The 25,340-nt window shown below is 53.2% G+C and overlaps 1 protein-coding gene across 1 annotated transcript in view; it reads left to right on the forward strand.

The window, feature by feature from the left end:
* P3H2 (prolyl 3-hydroxylase 2) overlaps nucleotides 1-25,340 on the forward strand; it is a 68,627-nt gene that overhangs the window by 33,270 nt on the left and 10,017 nt on the right. The window contains exons 2-9 of the mRNA XM_077348006.1: nucleotides 7,257-7,403; nucleotides 8,354-8,543; nucleotides 12,371-12,502; nucleotides 17,189-17,334; nucleotides 18,282-18,371; nucleotides 18,489-18,529; nucleotides 18,973-19,067; nucleotides 25,143-25,270. Of these exons, the coding sequence (XP_077204121.1) occupies nucleotides 7,257-7,403; nucleotides 8,354-8,543; nucleotides 12,371-12,502; nucleotides 17,189-17,334; nucleotides 18,282-18,371; nucleotides 18,489-18,529; nucleotides 18,973-19,067; nucleotides 25,143-25,270 (969 nt within the window). The remainder of the gene's footprint in view (nucleotides 1-7,256; nucleotides 7,404-8,353; nucleotides 8,544-12,370; nucleotides 12,503-17,188; nucleotides 17,335-18,281; nucleotides 18,372-18,488; nucleotides 18,530-18,972; nucleotides 19,068-25,142; nucleotides 25,271-25,340) is intronic.

Here is a 25,340-nt window from a genome sequence, read left to right on the forward strand (position 1 = left end):
CCTGTTTCCCCTTTGCCTGGTTCCCAAGGAAAGGTTTAGATTTCAGCATTTTGGAAAGGGTCCGCTCGGCTCTCCAGCAGGTTCTTCTTCTTCTTCCTCCCACGATGCTTCCTTCAGATTTATGGGCTGCTGCTCTTTGCCAAGGCTCAGCTCCGCGGTGCAGAGTGCAGGTCCATGAAGCCACCTCACCTGCTGTAATGGAAGCGTCCTTGGGAGGCAGCCCAAGAGCAGCTGGGAGGCGTCATGGAGGCTGGGCAGGAGACGGAACTGTGGACACTCCGCCACCGCGGTCGTCTCCCAGCGGAGGAGGAGCTGAGCACGTAGGGCTCGGTGTGAACATCTGGACTCCTTTCTGCTGGAGGGAACAGTCCTGGGCCCTGGAACAGGCCAGGGAGCGAATGTCCACCCCACCGGTGCCGTAGCTGGAGCTTCAGATGCCAGAGAGATCCTCATCTTGGAGGCGCCGAGGGCCGTCCAGGGATGACCTCATCGTGTGGATGGCTCCTCTCCAGGCTGCCGAAGCACCACGTCCGGCTCTGTTTACAGCTGAGTCTGGAGAGGGAAGAATGAGAGGGTCATCTTCAAGTAGGGGAGGGAGAGCAGTGCCCTCTCATCTGGCTATCTGGGTTGCTTCCCTACTCCTTCACAGGCTGCCAGCTGGGGGCAGTCACAGTTCTCTCAGAGCTCTCCCAGCCCCACCTCCCACACAGGGTGCCTGTTGTGGGGAGAGGAAAGGGAAGACGATTGGAAACCACTTGGAGACTCCTTCGAGTAGGGAAGAGCAGGCTACTAAAACAATAAACTTGCCGCAGAGATGTTTTCTGGTGCCCCCCAAGCCATAAACAACAGGTTGAAAAAGTTTCCGGCTGGGCATTGGGAAGAACTTCTGAGGGGTGGTTTCTCGGTGGAACAGGGTCCTCAGGAGGTGGCTGGCTCTCCTGCTTTAGGGGTTTCAAAACGGGCTGATTCTGTGAATTTAGGTGGAAGGAAGAGGTGATCCCGTGGTCCGTTCCAAGTGAAGGAGGGGCTTTCTTTTGTCTCTAGAGCTCCTTTCCTCTGAGCCTTGCTGGCTCCGTTGACCCCTGGCTCCTGTCCTGCCTTCCGGGTCATTCTGACCTTGGCATCAGGCACGCTGGTCACCATCCGGCCGCAGTGCTCCCTCTCGGCCGATGCGGTCCTTTCGCCTGTCCTTCCCCAAGCCAAAGTGTGGGGAGGCTTGCCCCCCCACCCTTGTAATTTAAGCCTTCCTGTCGCTTGGTTGCTCCAGCTCTACTACTTTGGCAGGGAACGAGGAATGAGTCAGGGCTCCGGCCCGCGTGTGCTTTGCCCTTCAGGAGGTCATGCGGCCGAGCCGTTTGCTGTGGCACAAAGAGCTGGGAACAAAACTGCTGCCTTGATGCCCCCCACCCGGCAGGGGCACCCCATCCCATCAGCGGTCTGTCAGGGTCAGTGAAAAGGAGGGTGCTGGGTGGGCCCTGCCCATTCACTGGCTGATTATGTAGACGGCACAGGGCACGGGAGCTGCCCATGCCAAGCAGAACCTGGAACGTGCCCACACTTGGGCCTGGCACCATTTCCTCTCTGCCCCTGTCCTCTGTGGGGAAAAGAAATTTAAGGGAGGGGGAGTCTTAGTGCAGATGTGTGGACTGTCACGTCAGTTCAAAGACTTCCTGTCTCCCAGCTGCAAGGCTTCCCCCCTGTCTTAAAGTGACTCCGCTCCAGAATCCCACACTTCTCTCAGCAGAGATTTGCCTCATTCTGAGAGGCTGCTGCTTGCTCAGGAGTCGAAAGAGAAGAAATAAAAGTGCAGAATCAACCAAGGTCTTTAAAACCACCGATTTCACAGTGTGTAGGCTTTCTTCAGATAGATTGATGTAGGTCGCCCTCTTGGTCCGAAGCAGGAGAACAAAGTTTGAGTCCAGGGGCTCCTTTAAGACCAACCAAGTGTTATGTGGGATCGGGGATTGTGGCGGCAACTGTGCCATGGGATCGCCAAGAGTCAGACAAGACTGAGTGGCTGACAACAGCAACAAGAAATAAGCTTCCATGTTGCATAAGCTTTCATGTGCATAATGAAGGGCACATCCACATAAAAGCTTATGTCCAAAGCAAAACTGTGTTGGGGTTAAAGACGCCCCTGGGCTTACAGTTCTACCTGCTGCTTCAGATCAACATGGCCTAGCTCAGTGCATCTGGAAGAGTGCGCATGCCCAGAAGCCTACGCCGAATGAACCTGTGCTGATCCTAAATCTGCCTCTGGACGCAGAGTTAAAACCAGTTCAGAATTCCCCCACCCCCACCCTGGCCCCTCTGCTGTTGTTTTTTCCAGGGACGGATCCAGTGTTCTGCTTCCTAGAAAACAGCGCACCAAAGATGTGTTTTCCATTAATCCCCCAATGACGATGCGCGTCCCAACATGTTTTTCAAATGTACTCTGCTGTCCTGGGTTTTATAGCGGCCTTTTAATGGGCGCGGAGAGAGAGGGCTGGCTCTCCCTTTCAGAGCTCTGGCTGCAAAGGCCAGCCGGAGGCGGCTGCCCACGGCGTCTTGCAAGCCCTGCGCAGGGAGAGAGGAACAGCCCGTGTTTGGAAGACAGAGCGAATGAAGCCCCCACGGATCGGGGCTGATGAATCGCCTGCCTCAGGGCAGATTCATTGTGGAGCCCGGAGCTGGGCGGAAACTCAGCAGAGCCTAACTCTGTACAGCCCGTCCTCAAAGCAGCCTTTTTCTCCAGCTGAACCAATCTCTGCATTCTGGAAACTAGTTCTGGTGGGCCGCTGTTTTGGTCTGGAGCAGCAGAACAAAGTTGGAGCCCAGGAGCACCCTTAAGGCCCAGCCAAGTTTTATGCATGCAGCTGGAATCCTTGGAGGCTGAATGCATAAAGGGCTGGCCTTTGTCGGACAGGACATGGGAGGGTCGGAAGGCAGCCTTCGGAGGGGCATCAACATGGCCTGACACGACTTTTCCCCTCGTGGCATTTCCGAGTCTCTGCAAACAGCCTTTGGCGGCATGAGGCGTGTTTGGCTTTCAAAGGAGGGCTCCGGCAACAAAGGCCTCCTTGTGCCCGTCGGCCGGGAAGGGCCCTCAGAAACAGAGAAGAAGAAGGCATTCTGGTGAGGTCAGTCGGAAAACACCCGGACCCCGCCAGGCCCTGAAAATAGCCGCCTCTCCTGAGAGCCTGGCTTTGTGGCTCGGGCCAGAGGAGCAGCCAGAGAAAGCGAGTCATGCAGAGGCTGCGCTCCGTGTCCGCAGGGGAGGTGCCAAGCGCCTTTCGCTCCCGCAGCCGCGGACGGAGAACAGTGCGCTTTCATGCTCCAGCAGGGACGGAGCACAGTGGCTCTTTGCAGTCTTCAGGGCAAGGTCACTCGTGTCTGGGGGCAGGCGGCAGGAACAAGAGTGTTCTGTCCAGCGCAAGAGGGACGCACGACAGCGTCAGGGGGAGGCAGGCGGCCGGAGCTTCCTTTCCCCACCCAACCCCGTGGGACGGTTGGCACAGCCGACCTTGCCCTGTCTGGGGCAGGAGGGGGTGGGACTCGCTCCCCTCTCTCCTTCCAGAACAGCTGCAGAGGGGAGACCAGGGCCCTGGTCAGCCCACGTTTGAATCACCCCCTTCCCCTGTGGACGCTGGCTGGGTGACCTTGCGTCCACCTGCAAACTCTCAAACTGGCCGGACTTGCAGGAAAGCTGAACATTTTCTTCAGGATTCTTAATCTATAAAATACAGAAATGAAATCTGTAATGCAATCTCTGTCTAATGTATAAGGTTAGATTAAATAAGTTTATTAAACATGTTGAATGTAGCTAGCCTCAAATGGTTTTTTGCCTCGTTCCTTCCTGGAGGTTGGCAGCTGTAGCTGTGAGCGGCTGTCTGCTTGGGAAAGGTGCCCTCCGTGGGCAGGTGCCTCCTTGTTCGGGACGGGCCGGAGCGTTTTGGCCCAGCTTTGCCCTGATCCTTGTTGGCTGCCCCTCTTCAAGACCTCGCCCTCCCGAGCAAGCGGAAGCCGTAAGATGCTGCGTCTCTCTCCTGATGCCACCCACCCGCTGCCTCGTGGCCCTGGGATGTGGGCGAGCCACAAGGGCCTGATTGCATGTGGCTTTCTCGCAGGCAGGCAGGCCTGGCCGCACACTGGGCCCCAGAATGCACTGAGGCCTCCTTTGGGGGGGGGGGTGTTGTGGTCCCTGGCGGGCCAGCCGTCTGCCAAGAGGCAATTTTTCCACTGGGCTGTGTCCTTTCTGCAGTCTCCTGGCTCCTAACGGGGATCTAACACCCATCAAACCCGAGCTCTCTGCCGCTGGAAAATTATGTTCGAAACTTCGTCTTCTCCTAATTATTTTCAGATTTGGAAAATGAGATAATTGGAGGCATGTTTCTCAAAGAGCACCTTGTGCCAGGATGTCATGGACTCCGTCAGTGGGACCTCGAAGGACACGGGATGCAGGGAACGGGGTCGTTCAGCGGGGATCGTGCCGAGTCTCGGAATGGGCCGGGCAGGGCAGGGTGGGGGAATGGGCAGGAAAGAGCCAAGGAAAGCACCAGGGAGCCTCAAGCACCTGCCCTGGGAGGGAACCAGTTGGGGCCTTTCAGGTTAGAGAAAAGGTGACCGGGGGGGGGGGGGAGGATGGAACAGAGGTTTATAAGCTGTGCGTGGTGCTGAAAGGGGGGGCTGGGAGAGCTCTTCCTCTGGCTTTCCTTAGGATAGTTGAACTGAGTGGCAGGGGATGCAAGCCAGATGGAAGGAAACGAAGGCCCTGTTCACTCATGGAATTCACGCTGGCAGGGGTGGCCAAACTGTGGCTGTCCAGATGTCCATGGACTGCAGTGAAGTAGAGCCAAGAAAGGATATTCTGTGTCCAAAACTTTCTCTCTGATCATCACCCTCTGGACTCTGCAAAAACACACACAAAAAACCCTCCCCTGTCCAGCATAAACTACCTGAGTTGGAATCTGTTTACAGGTCAGAGTCGCGATGCCTGGGGCAGGTGCTCAAGACCCTCCAAGGCCCTGAAAGGCCCCAAAGGCAAGAACTGGGCCCCTTAAATTCACAACGGTAGCCAGAGAAGAATTTCAGCCCAGTTATATGAGGTGCTTCCCAGGGCAATTCCACACATTGAAAAGAATAGTGCTGGTTGGAAATGTTTTTCTCTGAATAATTATCTCTGGATTACTCTCCTTTCATATCAAGAGTTAAACAGGAAATATACAAGAATTTTGTTTTTACTTAGAATCATAGAATCACAGAATCCTAGAGTTGGAAGGGGCCACACAGGCCATCTAGTCCAACCCCCTGCTCAATGCAGGATCAGCCCTAAGCATCCTAAAGCATCCAAGAAAAGTGTGTATCCAACCTTTGCTTGAAGACTGCCAGTGAAGACTGCTACTTATGCTTTTGTGTAGGAGCACATATTGGCCAGGCATGGAGCACTGGTTCTTTCCTGCCATATATTGTTTTCGTGTGCTCCTGCATTGGTCCTGTGAGTGTGATAGGGCCAGGAGGTCCTATGAGTGTCGGGTTGCCAAGCAAGGGACATTTGGAGGTGGTTTGCCCGGGCCAGCCTCTGCATCATGACCCTGGTGTTTCTTGGGGGTCCCCCATGCAGGTACTAGCCAGGGCTGACCCCGCTTAGCTTCTGGGATCTGACCGGATCGGACTGGCCGGGGCTCTCCAGGTCAGGTTGGCCTTGAGCGTTGTCAGCCTCTTTATGGTGACACGGTGAGCTATCGATTCATTGATCGCATGGCAGGTGTGTAACCTAGACAGGAGATCCTAAAATGCTCTGGCTGCCAGGCAAGAGACGTTCAGAAGTGGTTTCCCATGGCCTGCCCCTATGTCACGACCTTGGTCTTCCTTGAAGGTCGTCCTTCAGATCTGGTGGGCTTGGGCTTGGCCGGGTCTCTTGGGATTACAGATGTTCCCCAGGTGATAGCGATCCAGTTCTGCTGGAGACCCTGGCAGCCATAGAGCCCCTCCCCACGCCTTGTCCTCCCTAGCCCCCCTACCCACCCCCCCAAGAAAAAATCTCCAGGGATTTTTGACTCGAGAGTTGGCAACCCTAGTAATCAGCTTCTGTGGTTCTGCAAGTGGCCAGGAGCCAACTACCCACTGGTGTCAGGATGCCCGGTCCGTGGGACCAGCTGGTGGGGGCAGGGGGCCTTGCCAGGAGCTGGGGAGGGCCCAGCCAGCACCACATCCCTGCATCCCCCGGAAGTGATGTCACACGCGGCTGGGGACAGTGCTCTGGTTTGTGGGCAAAACCTCCTGCTTTGCTTCCGGGTGATGCAGAGACTTCGCATTTACTTTCCTCTGTTCACCTCCCTGCGCTGTCAGAGTCCAAAAATTGGGGGGAGGCTCCGAACTGGGGGATCCCCAGGCCCCAAATGCGGGTTGGCAACTCGATCCTGGTGGCTCCCACAGATGTGAGCCTCGAATGGCTCTCTTCTGCCCTCTCCACGGACACCCCCTTGGGCACGTAGCTGCGCTGGACTGAGCGGAGAAGGCCTCTCCAGCAGAGCGGATGGGCGTAATTGGAGCCAGGCTCTCAGGAAATGAAAACCGCCTATTTGATAATCGTGCGGTAATTCTTACCGAGTGACGGCCCCAGGGGGCAAGCCGAGCCCGGCAGCTTTGCTCTCAGAAGTCCCGCTGGCGGGGAGCAGGATGGCACGTGCCTTCTCCTCGCTCAGAGATTCCCCTGCAGAGGACTTCCTCGAGTGCCCTGGGAGCACTGGGCCCTCGCCGGAAATGAGAAGCAGGTCTGGAAAGCAAGTGAGGTTTCTAGCTAGGTTTCCAGCAGGCCTGTTTTGGCCCGAAGTGATCCAGCAGTGAGCATTCTGTAGGGCTGCCAACCTCCAGGTAGGGGCTGGAGATCTAGAATTACAAGGGAATCACAGCTGGGTAATGTCAGGGCTTCAGTGGGGTTAGATGCCACACACCCCACCTTCCCCAATGGCCATTTTCTCCAGGTGACCCGGGCCTGTTCTGCACACATCGGATTGTGCACTTTCCGTGTGCTTTTGCAGGGAGGTTTTCCTGTGCGGAGCAGAAAGATCTCCTACTCAAGTGGACCGGGAGTGCATGAGCCAACGCATGTAGAGCTGTGTTGCTTGCTGATCAGTTGGCCAGGGCACCTCCAGCCACCCCCTGGAGGTTGGCAAGCCTAGAACCAGGTAGCATCGTGCTTGGGTTTTCCTGTGGCGTGGCCACGTGGCCCATCCCCTTCCTGCTCTTGACCGGCTTTCTTGCTTTCTTACCTCTAGTTGAACCAGCTGGATAAGGCAGCGGACGCCGCGCACACCTTCTTCCTGGCCAATCCGGAGCACATGGAGGTCCAGCAGGACCTGGAACATTACAAGGCCATGGCGGGGAAGGTGGAGCTGGTGGACCGGGAAGCCCGGCAGCACATGGTAAGCCCAGGTGGGGCCAGAATGGGGCCAGTTCATAGGTTTGAAGCAAGGGGGGCAGCAAAGTTTTGCTAGCTTGTTTGGTGTTGTGGGTGCGAGAGGTGAGCTCTAATCTGGAGAACCGGGTTCGATTCCCCATTCCTCCTCCACAGGCAGCCATCTGGGTGGTCTTGGGCCAGTCACAGTTCTCTCAGAGCTCTCTCAGAGCTCTCTCAGGATGTCAGTTGTGGGAAGGGAAAGGTGTTTGTGAGCCACTTTTGGACTCCTTTGGGGAGTGTAAAGCAGGGGATAAAAAAAGATTTTATTTAGACAGTCGGTTGGTATTGTGAATAAAGAGTAGTGGCGTCTAATCTGGAGAAACGGGTTCGATCCCTAAACACAGAACATGTGTTGTGCAGCTGAACTATACGCCCTCCGTGACACAGATACACAGTTCAGAAGTGCGACAACTTGGCAGAATTTAAATATGCAAGAGGTCTAAGCACCAGGCTGCTTAAAAGAAATAACATCGTTTTATTGTGAAGAGAAACAACTTTGTACAGAAAAGGAGAGGAGAGAGACCTAACTAACTGTCTAACAGTTGTCTGCAGTCATTCAGTCCTTAGTTCTGGAGGCCGGCAGGGAGGAGGTGTCCTCACAGGAGCAGGAAGTCTCCTTTTCAGCTAATAAGGACACTGGAGGAGATTATTTGAAAATCATCAGGAGGTCCCTGTCCTAACTATGTTAAATAATATTTATTTATATTTTAAAAACTCGTGGCAGTTCACAATAAAAGAATAAAGCAACCCAACTCATTAAGTCCCCGATATAAACATTAAAAGTTGGCCATTCATGGGAGTTCTGTCTCCTCCAGTGCCCCCTGCAGGACATTCTTCGCATACTTCTGAACCGTGAACTCAACAGATCTTAGTTTTCCAACCTCGGCTACCCTCTGTCCCTTCTGGGTTTTGCAGGAGGACTACCTGGCCGGGGTGAGGCATTACGACCAAGAGGAATACCCCTTGGCCATCCGTTTCCTGGAGCGGGCGCTGGAGGGGTACCGCACGGCCGACATGGAGTGCCGGGTTTTGTGCGAAGGACCCCAGCGGTTCGAAGAGTACGAGTACCTGGACTATAAAGTCACCCTCTACGAAGCGATTGCAGGTAAGACCCCCGGTGGGGGAGGCGCGGGGCTTTCAGGCCCACGACCACAGAGCGGAAGCTCCAAGGGAGCTCAGCCAGGCCTGGTTTAAGCCTCCCCGCAGGACATGCAGAAAGATGTGGGAAGTGAAATTTGAATGACGTTTCCTCAAAACTCCCCTGAGGGAGAGTCAGATGGCAGATTTTTGGTCACCGTGGAGAGTGGGGGGCCCTCGGGATTCAAGAAAACATGTGCACCACACATTAGATTTGTACAGCCCTTACTGTCCGTCGTTGCCACCTTGGATGAGTGACTGTGGTGGGGAAATGCGGCCAGAGGTAGAGGCGATGGCTCCATGAGCCAACTACCTCTATCTCTGACTGGTTTGCAAGCTGCAGCCTTTCCTGGACAGGGATAACTTGGCCACTTTGATCCATGCCCCGGTAACCTCCAAACCTGACTACTGTAATGCACTCTACATGGGGCTACCCTTGAAGATGGTCCAGAAGCTGGAACTGGTGCAGAATGCAGCAGCGAGATGTACATCATGCCAGACTTGAATGGTCTACACCGGCTCCCTGTTTGCTACCGGGCCCAGTTCAAGATATTGATGTTAACATATAAAGCCCTAAACGCCTGAGGCCCGGTTATCTGAAGGAGCTCCTTCTCCCATACAGATCTGCCCAAGTACTGAGATCTCAGGGAAAGAGTCTTCTTGCGTTCCCGCCTCTCTCAGAGGTGCAGGGGTCAGTGGTCTTCTCGTTGCTGGCCCCCAGATGTTGAAACAGCTGCGCTCTGGTGATTCTCCAGGTGACTAAATTATATGGTTTTTGGCGCCTGACGGAAACAGACCCCTTGAACTGTAAGGAAAGGCTGTGTTAGGTATGTGCACACACACGAGAATTGGTACTAATTCGGATTCATCTGGAAATTATTCAGCCAAATTGGAAAAGCAATAATCTGAAAAGGTTTTTTTTTTGGGTGGGGGTTGTGCACATGCTTCTGTCACCCCCCCCCCCCCAGGCAGCTGTGTCTCTGGTGCCTGAGCAAGGGGGCAAGAGAGCACCTGCTAAACAGCTGACGACAGCTGGCATCCTGCCCGCTCCTTTCCCCTGCAAAGGCTGGCTGAGCACTTAAAGGGCGTCAAACAGCTGAGTGTGAAGGGGCCCTGCCAGCTCCCTTTAAACCCCTCCTCAGCTGAAGAGGGATTTAAAGGGATTGGATGGGGCTCCTGTCATTATCAGCTGTTCAGCATGGTGGCCTCTCCCTTTAGATGCTCACCCAACCTTCACAGGCTCATACCCTACCTTTGGCCCCAGCCAACCTGGGAGTCCTCCCTCTCCCTCCCCCCTCTCTCTCCCTCCCTCTCCCTCCCTCCCTCCCTCCCTCTCCCCCCCTCTCTCTTTCCAGACTTCCCTGCACCAGAGCTGCTCTCTTCCCCCCCGCCTGGCCAGTGGCCGAGTGTCACGGTCCATTAGAGACCCAGGTCTTTGGCCGCGTTCCTCCGAGTGCCACGCCGTCCCCAGTGGCTGAGGAGGACGCAGTCTGGCATCGGCAAGCCCTCAACTGCTTGCGAAGATGGGAGGCCAGAATCAGTGGAGAGGGACAAGCGCTCGGATCTTGGGTCATCTTCTTTGTCCTTAATAATGGCAATTCTAGTGTCTGATCCCAGGTTAGAAGCTGTAATGAGGACACGTATTTGGATTGCAGCACTTTTTGGTTGTGCGTCACTAGAAGAAAAAAGGGGACCAAAAGTATAGGGAGAGCAGACCTGGGTAAATAATACCGGTCAGAAGGCTGATGGCTCCATAGGGTGCCAAGGGGGGGGAGAAACTGGTGGAAATGTTGGGGGCGGGAGTGATCTCCTTGACTGGAAGTGATGTCATCATGACAGGGCAACACCCTACAATTTAGGACATCACCACCACATAATGATGTCACTTCCTGTTTCACACTGGAAGTGAGAGGATGTTTCCGTGGGATGCCAGGGTTATCGTCACACTTCCCCCTTGCAGCAGGGAGTGAGATGCTGGCTATAAGAGGAGGCCAGGAATGCCAGATAGGTTGGAGGAAAAGCAGGAGGAGAGAGTTGGTTCTTATAGGCTGCTTTTCTCTACCCGAAGGAGTCTCAAAGCAGCTTCCAATTGCCTTCCCTTTCCCCTCCCCACAACAGACACCCTGTGAGGGAGGGGAGGCTGAGAGAGCCCTGACAGGACTGCTCAGAGCAGCTTTATCAGGGCCGTGGTGAGCCCAAGGTCACCCAGCTGAGGAGGGCAGGGGAGTCAAGCCCAGCTCTCCAGATTAGAAGCTGCCACTCTTAACCACGCCACCCAACGAGTGGGAGGACCTGGACTGATGACACCCCGTTCTCCCCTGTCCTGGGACCTCACTTCTTTGGTCCACAAGGTGTGACTCTGTTGAGATTCTGGGAAGCGGACAGAAGATTTGGAATAGAAAAAGACGCTGCATTTTGGCCCAGATGAGCTGGAGGAGAAGACAGAGACTGGAGGGGATGCCGCTGGGGGAGGGGAGGCTGGTGGCCTGTGGGCTGGGCGACTCTCCTTCCGCCCCAAGCGCACCACTTCCACCATCTTATCGCAGGACGTTCCTGGATCCGGGCTTGTAATGTTCAGGGATCGTTCTGGAGCAGAGGCCCTTCAGCCGCACGTCCTCTGGCAACACAGCTGGATTCTGATCCGTTCCAACCGCTGTTATTCCTTCTACACACAGCAGTATTTTTGGAGACTCCGTGGAAGGAAACTCTGACCTTCACGCCCACAGTCCGCTCTCCGAAGGCCCCCGGAGGACAGTGAGAAATTGGTTTACGTTCCTGCTTGGAGGGAGTCCAGACTGCAGGCATGCTGTTGCTCAGGAGAGCCCCGGAGAGGGGGACGCGCGTTTGTTGCGTGCTCCTGAGACGTTTCCGCAGCCCTCAGAGACACAGGAAGCAAGGGGGAGCCGGGAGCTGTTTTTTTTTTATACCCCGCTTTTTTACTACCTTTTGCCATGTGCCATGTCTGGCTCATGTCAAGTTGGTTGTTTTCTCCTGGGCTTGAGTGGTACTCCTGGTTGTAGCCCTCCCTGCCTCTGTGCCTGGCAGTCTTCAAGCAAAGGTTGGATGCACACTTTTTTTGGATGCTTTAGGATCCTTAGGGCTGATCCTGCGTTGAGCAGGGGGTTGGACTAGATGGCCTGTATGGCCCCTTCCAACTCTATGATTCTGTGATTCTATGATTCTCTGGCTCTCTGAGGTGCAGAGAGCTTCTCTGTTGTGTTATTGTCTTATTGCTGTGTTCCCAGATAGAATCCAAACCCGTCCTTCCCATGGCGTTTACACATAAGTGTTGCCCAGACATCCCCACTGTTGTTTTCACACCACTGCTGGTCAGAAGAAATGAATGCGGGAAAGAATACTTCTGCACAAAATATAGTGGTTGGGGGTGGGGGGGGGGTTATGGAGGTATAACGGTTCTGGGCCTCTTGGGCAAACTGGTCTTTGACTGTTCGCTGGCAGGGGATCATGGGAATTGTAGTCCATGGACATCTGGAGGGCCGCAGTTTGCCTACTCCTGCACTAAGTGATGCAAAATAGCACTGGCCAGATGGGGCGACCAGACTCTGCAGGGCTTCTTCTGATGGGGGGTTGTTGTAAATGGGGTGGGGGTGGGGGTGGGGGTGGGCTGCATAGTGGGCTGCCTTTAGGGTTCCAGAGAAGGTGCTCTGTGTTCCTAGACATGCCCCATCCTCATTGCCACAGAGTTCCACAATTGAAATGAGATTGTGCTCCAGTTCTTGCTTTTTGCTCCTGTGTGAAGTTTGTGCTTTTGTGTTTCTTCCCTCCCCCTGACAGATCACTACATGCAAGTTCTGGTGTGCCAGCACGAGTGTGTGCGGGATCTGGCCACGCGCCCTGGACGTCTCTCTCCTATCGACAACTACCTCCCCCTCCATTATGACTTCTTGCAGTTTGCGTATTACAGAGGTAAAGCTCCTTTGACTGGACTTCCTCCCTGATACAAGCATTTCATGGATGGTGGGGCTACCACTGACGCCTTAGGTTGAGAAATTCTTGGGAGATTCAGTAGTTGAGCTTGGGAACGTCAGGGTATGGGGAGGCGAAGTATCTCAACAGGGTATAACAGCATAGAATTTCACCTTCAAAGAAACCACTTTCTCCCTGAGAACTGACTTCTGTTGTCTGGAGATTAATTGTAATTCCAGAAGTTCTCCCGGAGATTGGCAATCCTACCTAACAAGTGTGTGGACATTGTTCTGTACAGATGGTCACCTCGCTGAAATGGCACAAAAAGTCAAGGGTAATCTTGAACAAGCAAAGAGCTAGAACTTGCTTGATCTAGAAATCTGTTGTGCATCTGGATACTTTTTCACTGATTGGACATTGGGGTCCTCGAGAACCCAGTTACAATCCCAAATCTGTGACCATAATTTATGATAAAGAAACATAGTTTTATTGAGATTTCTCGTGCACAACGTCAAGGTGCAAATACTGGGTTTCTAGGGTCAAAACCACATTTAACTTTAGAAGGGGTAATTTCTCGCAAATTAGAGGGTCTTTGAAGAAGAAACTGAAAGGAACAACTCCGTCAGGGCCCTCGGCTGTTCTGGGAGCTCGTTCCACCAGGTTGGGGCCAAGGTTGTGATAACTAGTAGCCGTTATCGCAACTTAAATAGTCGAGGTATTTAAAAGGAGATTTGTCATAACAATCGTTTGAAGCAGTCAGTCGGGAAATATATCCCCTTTTTTGCTTTCCAAATATTCCTATTCTATGGAGTCAGGCCGTTGGCCTCTCAAGGGTAGCAAAGTGGACGCAGGAAATTCTCAAGAAAGTCTAGTTTGGGCAAAATGTGGCCCAAACAGGATGTCCATCCCAGGCCTCGTTCAGCCCTGCCAGTGGGCTGAGGGCAGAGGGGCACATGTTGAGATATGTCCAGATGTTTGCTCAAACACAGATGCTGCCCCTTGCTTTAGTTCTCAGTCACCAAAAAATTGCACAGCTGGATTGCATTGAAGTTTTCCCCCCAACAGAAGAGAACTCTGATCAAATTTCATTCTGTTCTTTAAAAAGAACGGTCTATTTTTAAGCTGGCCTATTCATGCCGAACTGTATTTTATTTTAGAAGCAGTCTGTATAAGTGAAATAAATAGAGCAGCTGGGAGAAGGCCGTGGCTGCCCTTGCGAGGAGCGCCCTCTACAGGACGGGACCTGCCTCTGCACCCACTGGGAAAACAGGCAGAGATGTTCATGGACTACAATTCCCATGAGCCCCTGCCAGCGTTTGCTGGCAGGGGCTCATGGGACTTGTAGTCCATGAACATCTGGCGGAACACAGGTTGACTACCCCTGATGTACAGCATTTGGGGCAGGGGAGGAACATCCATGAGTCATGAAAGCTCATTCCCTGCCACAAATTTTGTTAGCCTCTAAGATGCTCCTGGGCTCTGGCTTTTTCTGTGGCTATAGGCAGACGCACATGGCTACCCATCTTGTTCTGTCTGGAGAAGTAAGCAGTGACTCACGAAAGCTCCCCATGGAAGTTCCAGTGAGTCACAAAAGCTCCTCTCCTGCCACCAGATTGGTTAGCCTTTCAGACAGGCTGACCCGGCCACCCACCTGGATCTGACTCCATGGAGCGTAAGAGAATATCCGTGCTATGGGGCTGCATGGAATTAGACGGACTATTTCAGCCCCGCTCCATGGTCCAGGCAACACTTGCACGATGCATTCTACATTGTGAGCATTCCCTGCTTGGGAATCCGGACCTTGCGTATTTGACCTCCCGTAGGAAAGCCAGGCTCCCTCAGGCAGCCCCTGTGGTGTAGTGGTTAAGAATGTCCGGCTGGCATCCAGGAACCCGGAGTTCAGATCCTCACTGGTGCCATGGAAGCTCGCTGGGTGACCCTGGGCCAGCCGCCCTCTCTCTGCGTGGCCTACCTCACTGGGTTGTTGGGAGGATAAAATGGAGCAGAGGAGAAGGATGGAAGCTGCCAAGCTCAAAATGGCTGTTTTCTTTCTTATGCAATCCATGTGCGGTTCTTCTGTCCTCTGCATGTCCATGGGTTATTTCCTCCGGATTCACTTTGCTTAGAATCATGGAATCCTAGAGTTGGAAAGGACCTCATGGGTCATCTAGTCAACCCCCCTTCACTATGACACTCACAACCCTTAAGCCACCCCCTTGAGCCTTCACAGGATCAGCCTCTCCGTCAGATGGCTCTCCAGCCTCTGTTTAAAAATCTCCAAAGATGGAGAACCCACCACCTCTCGAGGAAGCCTGTTCCACTGAGAAACTGCTCTAACTGTTAGAATGAATATTTGTTGGTATAATAAAGAGGCTTTTAACGTAACCTTTTTTACTGTGCTTCTCAAGACACAGATTCATATTTTGGCTACACGGTTGGTTGCTTCTTTTGTTCTGTTGCTTCTTCTCCAGGATGGACCCCCCCCCCCAGGCGTGGTGGAGCGCTTTGGTTTGTGCACAGAAATTTAGGCCCTTTCTCCACAGGCTATTTGCCCTCGGTTGATTGCTATTGGAGAACTGTTTGGGTTCCTGCCCCACTTCCATGCAGTTTGGTGATACACACAATCAGGGTTTCTGTGGCTTTCTGCCAGTCGTGCTCAATCCTGCTTTGCTCCCAGATTTCTGGAAATGTTACAGTAAAGCTTAAATGGCTGACATAAGAAGCACAACCAGCTGGCAGCCAGTGGAGTACGTAAGGCAGGGGGGAAAATCCATAAAGTCTCAGCGGAATCCTTGAGTGTTCAGAGTAGGGTCTTTGCTCGGCATGCAGAAGGGCCACAATCCCTGGCAGCATCTCCAGTTAGAAAGGACCGGGCAGGAGGGGAGGGGAAAGGCCCCTCTCTGCCTGTGGCCCTGGAGAGCAGCTGCCAGTCTGAGTAGACAAGACTGACAAACATCCATTGGTGGCCTGACTCAGCATTAGGAAGCTTCATGTAATGTTCATGTGCATATGCCGTATCATGGTGACATCACTTCCGGTGTTGCACAGGAAGTGAGCTCATGCCACTAAACTGATGCCTGTCCCTAGAGAGCCAGCATGGTACAGTGGTTAGGAGTGGTATCTGTTGAGCCAGGCTTGATTCCCTGCTCCCCCAAAAGCAGCCAGCTGGGTGACCTGGGGCCATTCACTGTTCTCTCAGAGCTGTTCTCTCAGAACTCTCTCAGCCCCACTTACCTCACAGGGCGTCTGTTGTGGGGAGAGGAAGGGAAGGCGAGTGGAAGCTGCTTTGAGCCTCCTTCGGGTAGAGAAAAGCAGCATCTAAGAACCAACTCTCCTTCTTCAGTAGTATCAGAGCTCTCTCAGCCTCAACTCCCTCACAGGGTGTCTGTTGTGGGGAGAGGAAAGGGAAGGTGAATGTAAGCCACTCTGAGACTCCTTCGGGTAGAGAAAAGCAGCATATAAGAACCAACTCTTCTTCTTCCTACTGAGAGCAAGCATAGAGTTGGGTCTACCAGTGGGAAATGCCCAGCTGCCTTTGCCATGTGGATGGGAAATGTTGGGGTTTTCCACCCACCTGGCATCCATTTATCAAGAGGCTGCCCCCAAAGTGGCAATAATCTCCTATTCTCTGTGGTTATTTTTTCTGTTTTTTAATGGGCCCCTGAACATCCGTATCACAAGCCATGCCCTGTGTTTTCCCAGCTTGCTCGCTTGCTTTTTCTAAAGTAGCCTCTATCCCCTTGAGTTGCAGAGATGTAAGGAGGAAGGAATCTCCCTCCAACGAAACAGACTTCCTCTTTTTCAAAAAAGAAGAGCTGAGAAACAGGAGAAGCTGCCGCAGAGATTGTTAGAGCATCACGTCAGTGCGCTTCTTGGGTTGCCTCCACATGCAGGCCGGAGGCGGCCCAACTTTTAAACCATAACACTCATTTAAAGAAACGTTAAAGCCACAAGCATTTCCTAATTATGACAATCCGTCAGCTCCTCCTGTGCAAATCATAATGTGAGCCCTCTCAAATCGCTCAGCCTGAGCGGCTGCGTTCCTGGCCAGCCCAGGACTCCCAAAACAATGCATGCTTGTGCTTTCACAAGAAATGAGGGCCCAGCCCAGCCATTGTCTTCGCGCAGCTCAAGTAATGAGTGCAAAAATATCTTTTGGCAGCGAAGAGTGGCAGGAAAATCCCCCCCCCCCCGGACTAGGGGCCAGCTAGCAGCACATTCCCCACATAGAACCATTGGCGCTCCAGGAGCATGGAGCAGGGAGGGGGGGATGGGAGAGGAGGTCCTTCTCTCAGTCTTCAGCGGGTGGCTGATGCGCTCTCTCCCCTGAGCTGGCTCCAAGCCCTGGCTGATTCAGCCACCCAGGATCCTTTTATCCTGCTCTAGCTCCCAGAAGCTCAGAGGTAGGGGCCCCTCCGTTGTATCCTTCCGCTACAGAGAAGGTTAGGCGGAAAGAGAGAGATCATGGTAGGGTGGTCCTTTTAAATGGAGATGCTGGGGACTGAACCTGGGACCTTCAGCATGCCAAGCAGAAGCTCTTCCATTGAGCTACAGCCCCACTTCCTGGCTCTCCAGGGACCTTCTGCATGCCAAGCAGAGGCTCTATCACTGAGCCACAGCCTGGGATGCAAAAAGTTTTCCATGATACTTCAAGCCCATGGCAATTGTCCCCCATTCCTCTTTCAGTCGGCAATTACGAGCAAGCCCTGGAGTGTACCCGGTCGTACCTTCTCTTCCATCCGGATGATGAAGATGTCTTAGACAACGAGAGCTACTATGAGAGTCTCTTGGAAGAGGAGTCTGTGGATTTCTCCAGCATCAAGCCCAGAGAGGTAAGAAGCTGATGGATGAAAGGAGCCTTTGGCTGTGGGGACCTGAATGTATCTTGGGTTGGGCTCTTGAGAAACCTGCAGCAGTCTCTTTAGCTGCCTCTTTGGAGGAGGCAAAGGCCACAGAAGTGAAATGTGAAGGTGTGTGAAGGTGTGTGTTCCCCCCTCCCAGTCATTACACAGTAGAGAATGTGTGGCTGGGGTCTCGTGTAAGCCAGGGAAAGTTCCAGACCTGTGTTTGGTAGAGCCTCTGCTTGGCATGCAGAAGGTCCCAGGTTCAATTCTCAGCATCTCCAAGTGAAATGAGCAGGCAGGAGGGGTTGGGAAAGGCCTCAGCCTGAGACCTCGGAGAGGTCTTAGTGGAGAATAGTGACCCTGATGGGTCAACGGGGCACATTCAGTAGGATGCAATTTTTATAGGAATGGGTCATGGCTCAGTGGCAGATCACCTGCTTGGCATGCAGACATAACATCGGAAGAGCCCTCCTGGGCCAGGCCAGGGAGGTTTCCTTCAGTCCCGCCTCCTGTCTCCCACGGTGGCCAACCAATTCCTCTGGACAGCCAACCACAGGGCATGGAGGCCAAGTCCTTTGCCTGATGTTGTCTGCTGGTTCTGGCATTCAGAGGTTTGGTGCCTCTTAACATGAAGGTTCCTTCTGGTGCCCATGTCCAGTAGCCACCGGCAGACCTCTCCTCCATGAGGTTGTCCAGTCCCCCTTTCGTAGCTCTCTATGCTTTGGCCGTCACCACATCCTCCTGCAGCAGAGTCCACACCTGCCATGCGAAGAATGATTCCCTTTTGTCCGCTGGTGAGAACTCGTTCATTCATGTTGTGGCTGGGGGTGTTGGAGAACCCATGCGTAATGCTCACGTTGTGTCTGCTGGTGGGGGGTGCCTGCTGACCTTTTCCCACTCAGCATGCCTTCAGAACCTTCTCCCGGTTCTTTCAGGATGCTGTGAAGTTCCTGAGTCGACACAAGCTGGAAGCACATCTGCTGCAGACAGCTGCGCAGGGCTTGGGATTCTCGTACACGGAGCCGGTAAGAACCGTCTGCTGCCGGGCGGTGGGCGGGGAGGGCCCTTCTGGAGTCAGAGATTCAGACCGGGGAGTCCTGTCAGCTCACAGTCTTGAGGAGGCCCTTCTCTTCTCATTCCAGAGCTACTGGAGCATCTCTGGGTCCCGGCAGGATGAGCACAGGTGAGGCTGGGCCTCCAAGGCCCCATCAGGTGTCTTCTAGTCTAATCTCGTCTAATTAGCTAGGGTGGTGAGAGATGCAGGATGCAGGCCCTGGAGCCAGAAGGCACAGTGTGGAGAGAGAAGGGGTCAGGCCAGAAGGGGGGCCCCGGGAGGAGCAGTCTATGCCCCCAAGGGATCCCTTTGGAGCAGAAGGAAGGCTGTGCCGGGCCGGGCCCTCCATCCCTCTGAGCTCGTGCAGAGTCCTTCGCTTCCCACAAAACCAGGCAACACAGAACTGTCTCATCGGGGAAAGCTGAGGTCTGAGACCCACGGGGGAAAGATTGTGGAGCCCCAGCCATCTGTGAAATGCAAAGGGCAGCTGCCATCGTCCCTTTTTCTGTGTGGGGCAGAGAGCAGCTTAACTCCTCCCCCCCCCAAGTTCTCTCACTGCTTCTGCCCCACAGGATACCTTCTGGGGCCCACAGAGACCAGCTGGACGGCCCCGGGCAGCACCCAGGGAAGAAGACTGTGTTCAATGGGGACCGGGAGCTGAAGGAAGGTAAGATTCTGGCCACAGGCAACTCCGAGCAGCCACAGGTTGTGAAGATTAGGGGGAGTTAGCCCCCATCCCTGTGGACTAATTTCTAGGAGGGGAGAATTTCTGGACTCATCCTGCCCCCTGCCTGGGCGCTGTGCTCCCCCACCCCCTCCTTCCTCCAGCCGGTGTGAGAAGCAGAGCAGGCTGTGGCTCTGTAGGGGTGGGGATGATGATGGTGGTGGTGAATAGGCACTCTGCACATGCTCAGAAGCCCACTTTCCCTTGTTTCACATGTTCCAAGGGTCTGCAGAGAAATTGAAAACAGACTTTGGAGCTAGGATTTTGGGACCCCTGGTTCAGGCTCCAGCCGCTCCTGCATCCTTTAGTTCTCAAATTCCTTCCTTTCCTCGCCATTCTCCTTCCCCACGGGATCCTAGAAAGTCCTCCGATTTGCCCCAACTAGAACTGAGGAGTAGGCTGTAGAGTGGAGGTTCAGGCACCTCCAAAGGTTATTTCCATCTCTGTGTAAATTGTAGGACCTGCAGAGTTGCAGGCAGATTCCTCTTTCACCAAGACACGGGCCAGAGAGTTCAAACAATCAGCAGAAATTCCAGCAGACCACACAAGAGACGGAAAAGGGAAATGTGGGTCTCTTTAAACTCCCCAAAACTCCACGTGGCCAAATCACATCCGAATGGCAGGTTGGCCAGATTCAGCCAGTTTAACTGAAGGGGAAGCGTGATTTGGACTGAATTTGCCCCCAAAGTGTCCAAATCAACACTGATTTCTTTCCAGACAATCCGAAACTTATCTCACCTGCCTAGTTTCTACATTGTTTTAGAAGCCACGAAATAGTTGTGAAGGGGGCTACCAGGAAGCCTTCATTGCAGGTCAACCGGGGGGGCTTGGCTGAGTGTTCCCTCTTCTGCTGACTTCAGGCAGAAATTGTGCTGCGGTTGACCAGGAAAGCAAAAGCGATTTCCCTGGAAATGTCACAGAGAGCCTTGAGTTCCAGATGCCTCCCCCCTCTTCTTCCCCCTTGAAATTCTCCAAGCGCAGATCCATTTCCCGTGACTGAGAGCCGTTCTGCTGTCTCCCCATCTGGCCCGCTTTGCGGCTGCTCCCTTCCAAAACGCAGGGCTGAGCATTTCCAGATGCCTGGCTTGGGTCTCCCTCAGACGTCTTGCTGTCGCCCTCCGGCTGTCTGGGAGAAGCAACAATTCCTCCTGGCCGGCCGGAGGCAAAGGCAGCAACCTCGATCTAGATGGGAGCCAAAGAGAGAGGGGGCAGGAGGCCTGCAGTGCTTCTGCGCATGGCTGCGCATGGCTGATGTGCTGGGCGGCACATGGAAGGCCCCCCACCTGAACTCCAAAACAGGCCAAATGCCAGGGGGGGGGGGATGCACTCTTGGGCTTCTTCTAGATGCGGGGCAGTTAGTGTCCACCACAACTGGAGGCTGACCAGTAATCTGGAAGTTGACCTATGATGAAGAATCTTGGCCCACTGGAGCTCCCGTAGAACAAGGTTTGAGTCTGGGGGCCCTGTAAGACCAACAAAGTTTCATTCAGAGTATAAGCTTTCATGTGCATGCACACTGCTTCAGACACAATGACATGGGAATTTACCAGTCCACACATATAGGTAGAGGGCAAGCCATAAATTAGTACACAGCAGAAGGGAGATGTGTACCATTTTGGACTGTGCAAGAATGACAAGCTAAGATTATAAGATTTACTATTTGAAGGAGCCCCAAAGCGACTTGCAATTGCCTTCCCTTCCTCTCCCCTCAACAGACGCCTCAACAGACAGGTAGGCGAGGCTGAGAGAGCTCTAAGAGAGCTGAGACTGGCCCGAGGTCATCCAGCTGGCTGCATGTGAAGGAGTGGGGAATCAAATCAGATTAGAGGCTGGTCACTGTTCACCACTAGACCAAGCTAGTTCTTGATAAGGTTATCCGTAGTTTGGGAACTACTTTGGGGAGGAAACACAGGGAAGGTACTAAGTATGTCAAGATTGGAGGCTAATGGGCAGATCCACCCCCAGCTGTGGAACCGGGAGAGTAATTAGCCGAGACCCTGCAGCACACTCCGCCCATGTCGGGAGACACCCACCTGAGCTTTTCTAGAGCTCTTCCAACATTAAGCATTTTGTTGTTTTAAAAGCCGTTCCTTTGGGGAAATGCCACCCACATTCTGTTGATCTGTCATGTCGAAGACCTCTGACCAGCTGGAAGGGATTTCCAGGGGCCTCTGCCTCCCTCCCACAGCTGGCCGGCTGGAGCAGCTCTGAAACATACATGGGACAGTCTGTCCCTCGGAACAAAAAAGCCTCGGCTACTTTTGAACAATCAAGTCCTGAAACATCTTGGGTTCTGGATGCTCCAGGGGTGACACTCCCGAGAGAGTCTGCCAGGCTAAATGCGGAGGTGCAACCAGGACGAAGAAGAACCCAGTGGACTAATGCTGTTGTGGGAAGAGAACAGCGAGAAGCCATTGACAATGACCAGCGTCCTTCTCGTTTCGCTGCTCCCTGGCTGTGTCTCAGCTTCCTTTAAAAAGCTGGTGGAAACTCACAGCAGTAGTTTAACAGAGGCACGACTGGCATAAAACAATTGTTAGGACATAGAAGGACAAGGCCTGCTGAAGGAAAAGCAGCATGGCTTCTGCAGAGGGAAGTCCTGCCTCACCAACCTTTTGGGGCTCTGAGAAAATGAACAAGCATATAGACAATGGTGACCCAAAAGACATTAAATACCTTGGCTTTCAAAAGGCTTCTGGCAGGGTTTCTCACCAGAGACTCCTGTCAACCTAGCAGTATCGTGGCCAAGATGACACCAAATTACTCGGGAGGGATAAAATCTCGACAAGTCGGCTGAATGGTCAAGAATGTGGCCAGTGAAGTTCAGTGTTAGTAAGCATCAAGTGATTCCTGTAAGGACCAAGAATCCCAACTTCAGTACAGGCTGATGGGGTCTGAGCTTTCTGAGGCTGAAGAGGACCTTGGGGTTGTCGTGGAGAGCTCAGCGCAGCGGTATCCTGAAGCCTTTGTAAACATCCAGCAGCTTCAGCTTCGGGGGCCCATTTGGTTAGATGCAGGAAAGAGGAGGGACGGGCAGCCAAGAGGAGCAGCTTTGAATCAGAAGAGCAACCATTTGTCGGCTGCTCCTGTAGAAAAGGAGGGTGGGAAGCCACTTGTGCTGCTGCACTTTCTGGCCCACAGACAGGGGTGCCGGCTGGGCCGTGTGCCGCTTCCTAGGGCAGCCCCGGGGCATGGCGTGTGCCGTTCGGCCTACCTTTTCCGTGCCCCTGCCCGGGAGAGGTCTGGCTGGCTCCCACCCAGCCCTGAGGAATGCTGAGGAGACCCACAGCCATGTTAATGGCCAGTTCAGAAAGCCTTTTGGTCCTCATCCAGAAAGTCTCTCTCTCTCTCTCTCTCTCTCACTCCCTTTATTGAAAGGGTTGTTTTTTTAAGGAAAAATACAAAAGATAACAAAAACTAACACAAGGCAGAAAAAATAAACGAAGGGAACAGCTTTCTCTCACAAAGCCCAGCCTAATGGAAACCTGTGGCTGCAGCTTGAGATGTTTTGTGTTGGCCGAGCTTCCGAAAAGCCCATGAGCCCCCTGCAGAATATCCAGATGAGCTTTTCTGCACGTGGGCCATCTGGTTTCTGAAACACCAAAGGGAAGTCGGCAGCCCCTGTCTCTCAGACGGGAGGCTGGCTCCATGTTTTGTGGAGTGGGTGCCCTGCTGGACAGAGGCACCGCTGATGCCAGCCCTGCTCCGGCAAGGGAGTTGAGCTGCCCTCCACCTCCCCCAGCAGTGTGGCCCTCTGGAGCTTCAGCCCTTTCCCAGTCCTGCTCTCTACTGCTTTTAGACACTGTTGGGTCACTGCATTGGTCTGAAGCTGCAGAACAAAGTTCAAGTCCAGCGGCACCTTTAAGACCAACCAAGTCTCACTTTGGATATAGTGAAACACCCAGGGCTTAACAGTGATATTGGCTTCTTATCTCACTCCACAAGCTAATGTTATTCAGTTTGTAAACTCTTTTATAGAATCATAGAATCATAGAGTTGGGAGGGGTCCATACAGGCCATCTAGTCCAACCCCCTGCTCAACGCAGGATCAGCCCTAAGCATCCTAAAGCATCCAAGAAAAGTGTGTATCCAACCTTTGCTTGAAGACTGCCAGTGAGGGGGAGCTCACCACCTCCTTAGGCAGCCTATTCCACTGCCGAACTACTCTGACTGTGAAAATTTTTTCCTGATATCTAGCCTATATCGTTGTACTTGTAGTTTAAACCCATTACTGCGTGTCCTCTGCAGCCAACGGGAACAGCATCCTGCCCTCCTCCAAGTGACAACCTTTCAAATACTTAAAGAGGGCTATCATGTCCCCTCTCAACCTCCTTTTCTCCAGGCTGAACATTCCCAAGTCCCTCAACCTATCTTCATAGGGCTTGGTCCCTTGGCCCCAGATCATCTTCGTCGCTCTCCTCTGTACCCTTTCAATTTTATCGACGTCCTTCTTGAAGTGAGGCCTCCAGAACTGCACACAGTACTCCAGGTGTGGTCTGACCAGTGCCATATACAATGGGACTATGACATCTTGTGATTTTGATGTGATGCCTCTGTTGATACAGCCCAAAATGGCATTTGCCTTTTTTACCGCTGCATCACACTGCCTGCTCATGTTTAGTTTACAATCCACAAGTACCCCAAGGTCTCGTTCACTTTACAATCCACAAGTACCCCAAGGTCTCGTTTTATTATGCTGTATGCGCATCTTCTGCTATTCACAGGTCTTGCCAGTTTGGAGAGCCAGTTTGGTGTCGTGGTTAGGAGTGCGGACTTCTAATCTGGCATGCCGGGTTCGATTCTGCACTCCCCCACATGCAGCCAGCTGGGTGACCTTGGGCTCGCCACGGCACTGATAAAACTGTTCTGACCGGGCAGTGATATCAGTCCCTCTCAGCCTCACCCACCCCACAGGGTGTCTGTTGTGGGGAGAGGAATGGGAAGGCGACTGTAAACCGCTTTGAGCCTCCTTCGGGTAGGGAAAAGCGGCATATAAGAACCAACTCCTTCTTCTTCTTCTTCTTCTTGCCACCTGTCTCCATCCAGTCTTAGCTCTAGCTGGCCCTCCCTGGCAATACCCTTGCCACCCGCTGCCTTCATATTATGGTTGGTGTTTTCTGTTCCAATGTGTCTGAAGAAGTGTGCCTGCACATGAAAGCTGATGCCCAGAATAAAACCTGGTTGGTCTTAAAGGTGCCTGACTGGACTCCAATAGAACTGGGAGGAGAAGTCGCTGAAATCCCGTTTTCAGGCTGATTCTGTGGCTGCATATCAGGGTGTCGTTCTCCATGGGGCTTTTTACCCACTCCCAGCAGGATTGATCTGCAGTGGCCCTACATTTCCCCCACAATATCCAGAAGTGGATATAAGCCTCGATATTTGAAAAACCAGCATCAGTAAATGTGCAGCTCTCTGCTTTTTGTGAATTAACTTGCTGCCTCGTGCCTCCAATGCTGTAGCAAAGCAGTCTTCCCTGATTGGCCAGGGCGTCAGTTCAAAGACTTCTTGATTCCCGGTTGCAAGGCTTCCCTTAAAGTGACTGCGCTGCAGAAGCCCTCACTTCTCGCAGCAGAGATTGACCTCTTGGATTTATTCCCCCCTCCCCTGCAGTCTCCAATCCTCTCCCCCCGCCCCTTGTTCAAGAAAAGAAAGAGATTCCTGCTGCACTTGGCTCCCCCCTCCCCATTCTGAGCTTCCCCAATCAAGTGCAGAACACTTTCTGTTCCAATGGGACGGGGGAATAGAGGAAGACCCAAGTTCAAATCGATCTGAATGTGCTGGAGGCTGTAGCTCCCCTTCTGTGAGTCTACGTCTCTGGGGCTCTTCGGATTATCCCTATGCTGTCCTCATACAGGCTTCCTGGGTGCCGTCTTTATTGTGAGAAGATTTTGATTTGGGGGTTTTATTGCTGTGTATTTTGCTGTTGCCTGTTCTGCTGTGTTTTGTGGGGCCTGTTTTTGCCTTGTTGTGCTGCTCAAGATCTTTGGCCAGACGAGGTGCCTCCGTTTCTCTCTCTAGGGGGTCCCCTCCTGTTCAGCGAGGTGAAGCTTGTCCATAACTCAGAGCAGCTGAACGGAACCCAGCGGGTGCTCTTGGACGACGTGATCTCGGAGCAGGAATGCCGGGAGCTGCTCCAGATTGCCAATGTGAGTTGCCGGCAGCCCGACTGCTGGGCATTTTGCAAAGATGGGGACACCCTCTGAGCAGCTTCTTTGC

Source organism: Paroedura picta, chromosome 8, assembly GCF_049243985.1.
Source record: "Paroedura picta isolate Pp20150507F chromosome 8, Ppicta_v3.0, whole genome shotgun sequence".
NCBI lineage: Eukaryota > Metazoa > Chordata > Lepidosauria > Squamata > Gekkonidae > Paroedura > Paroedura picta.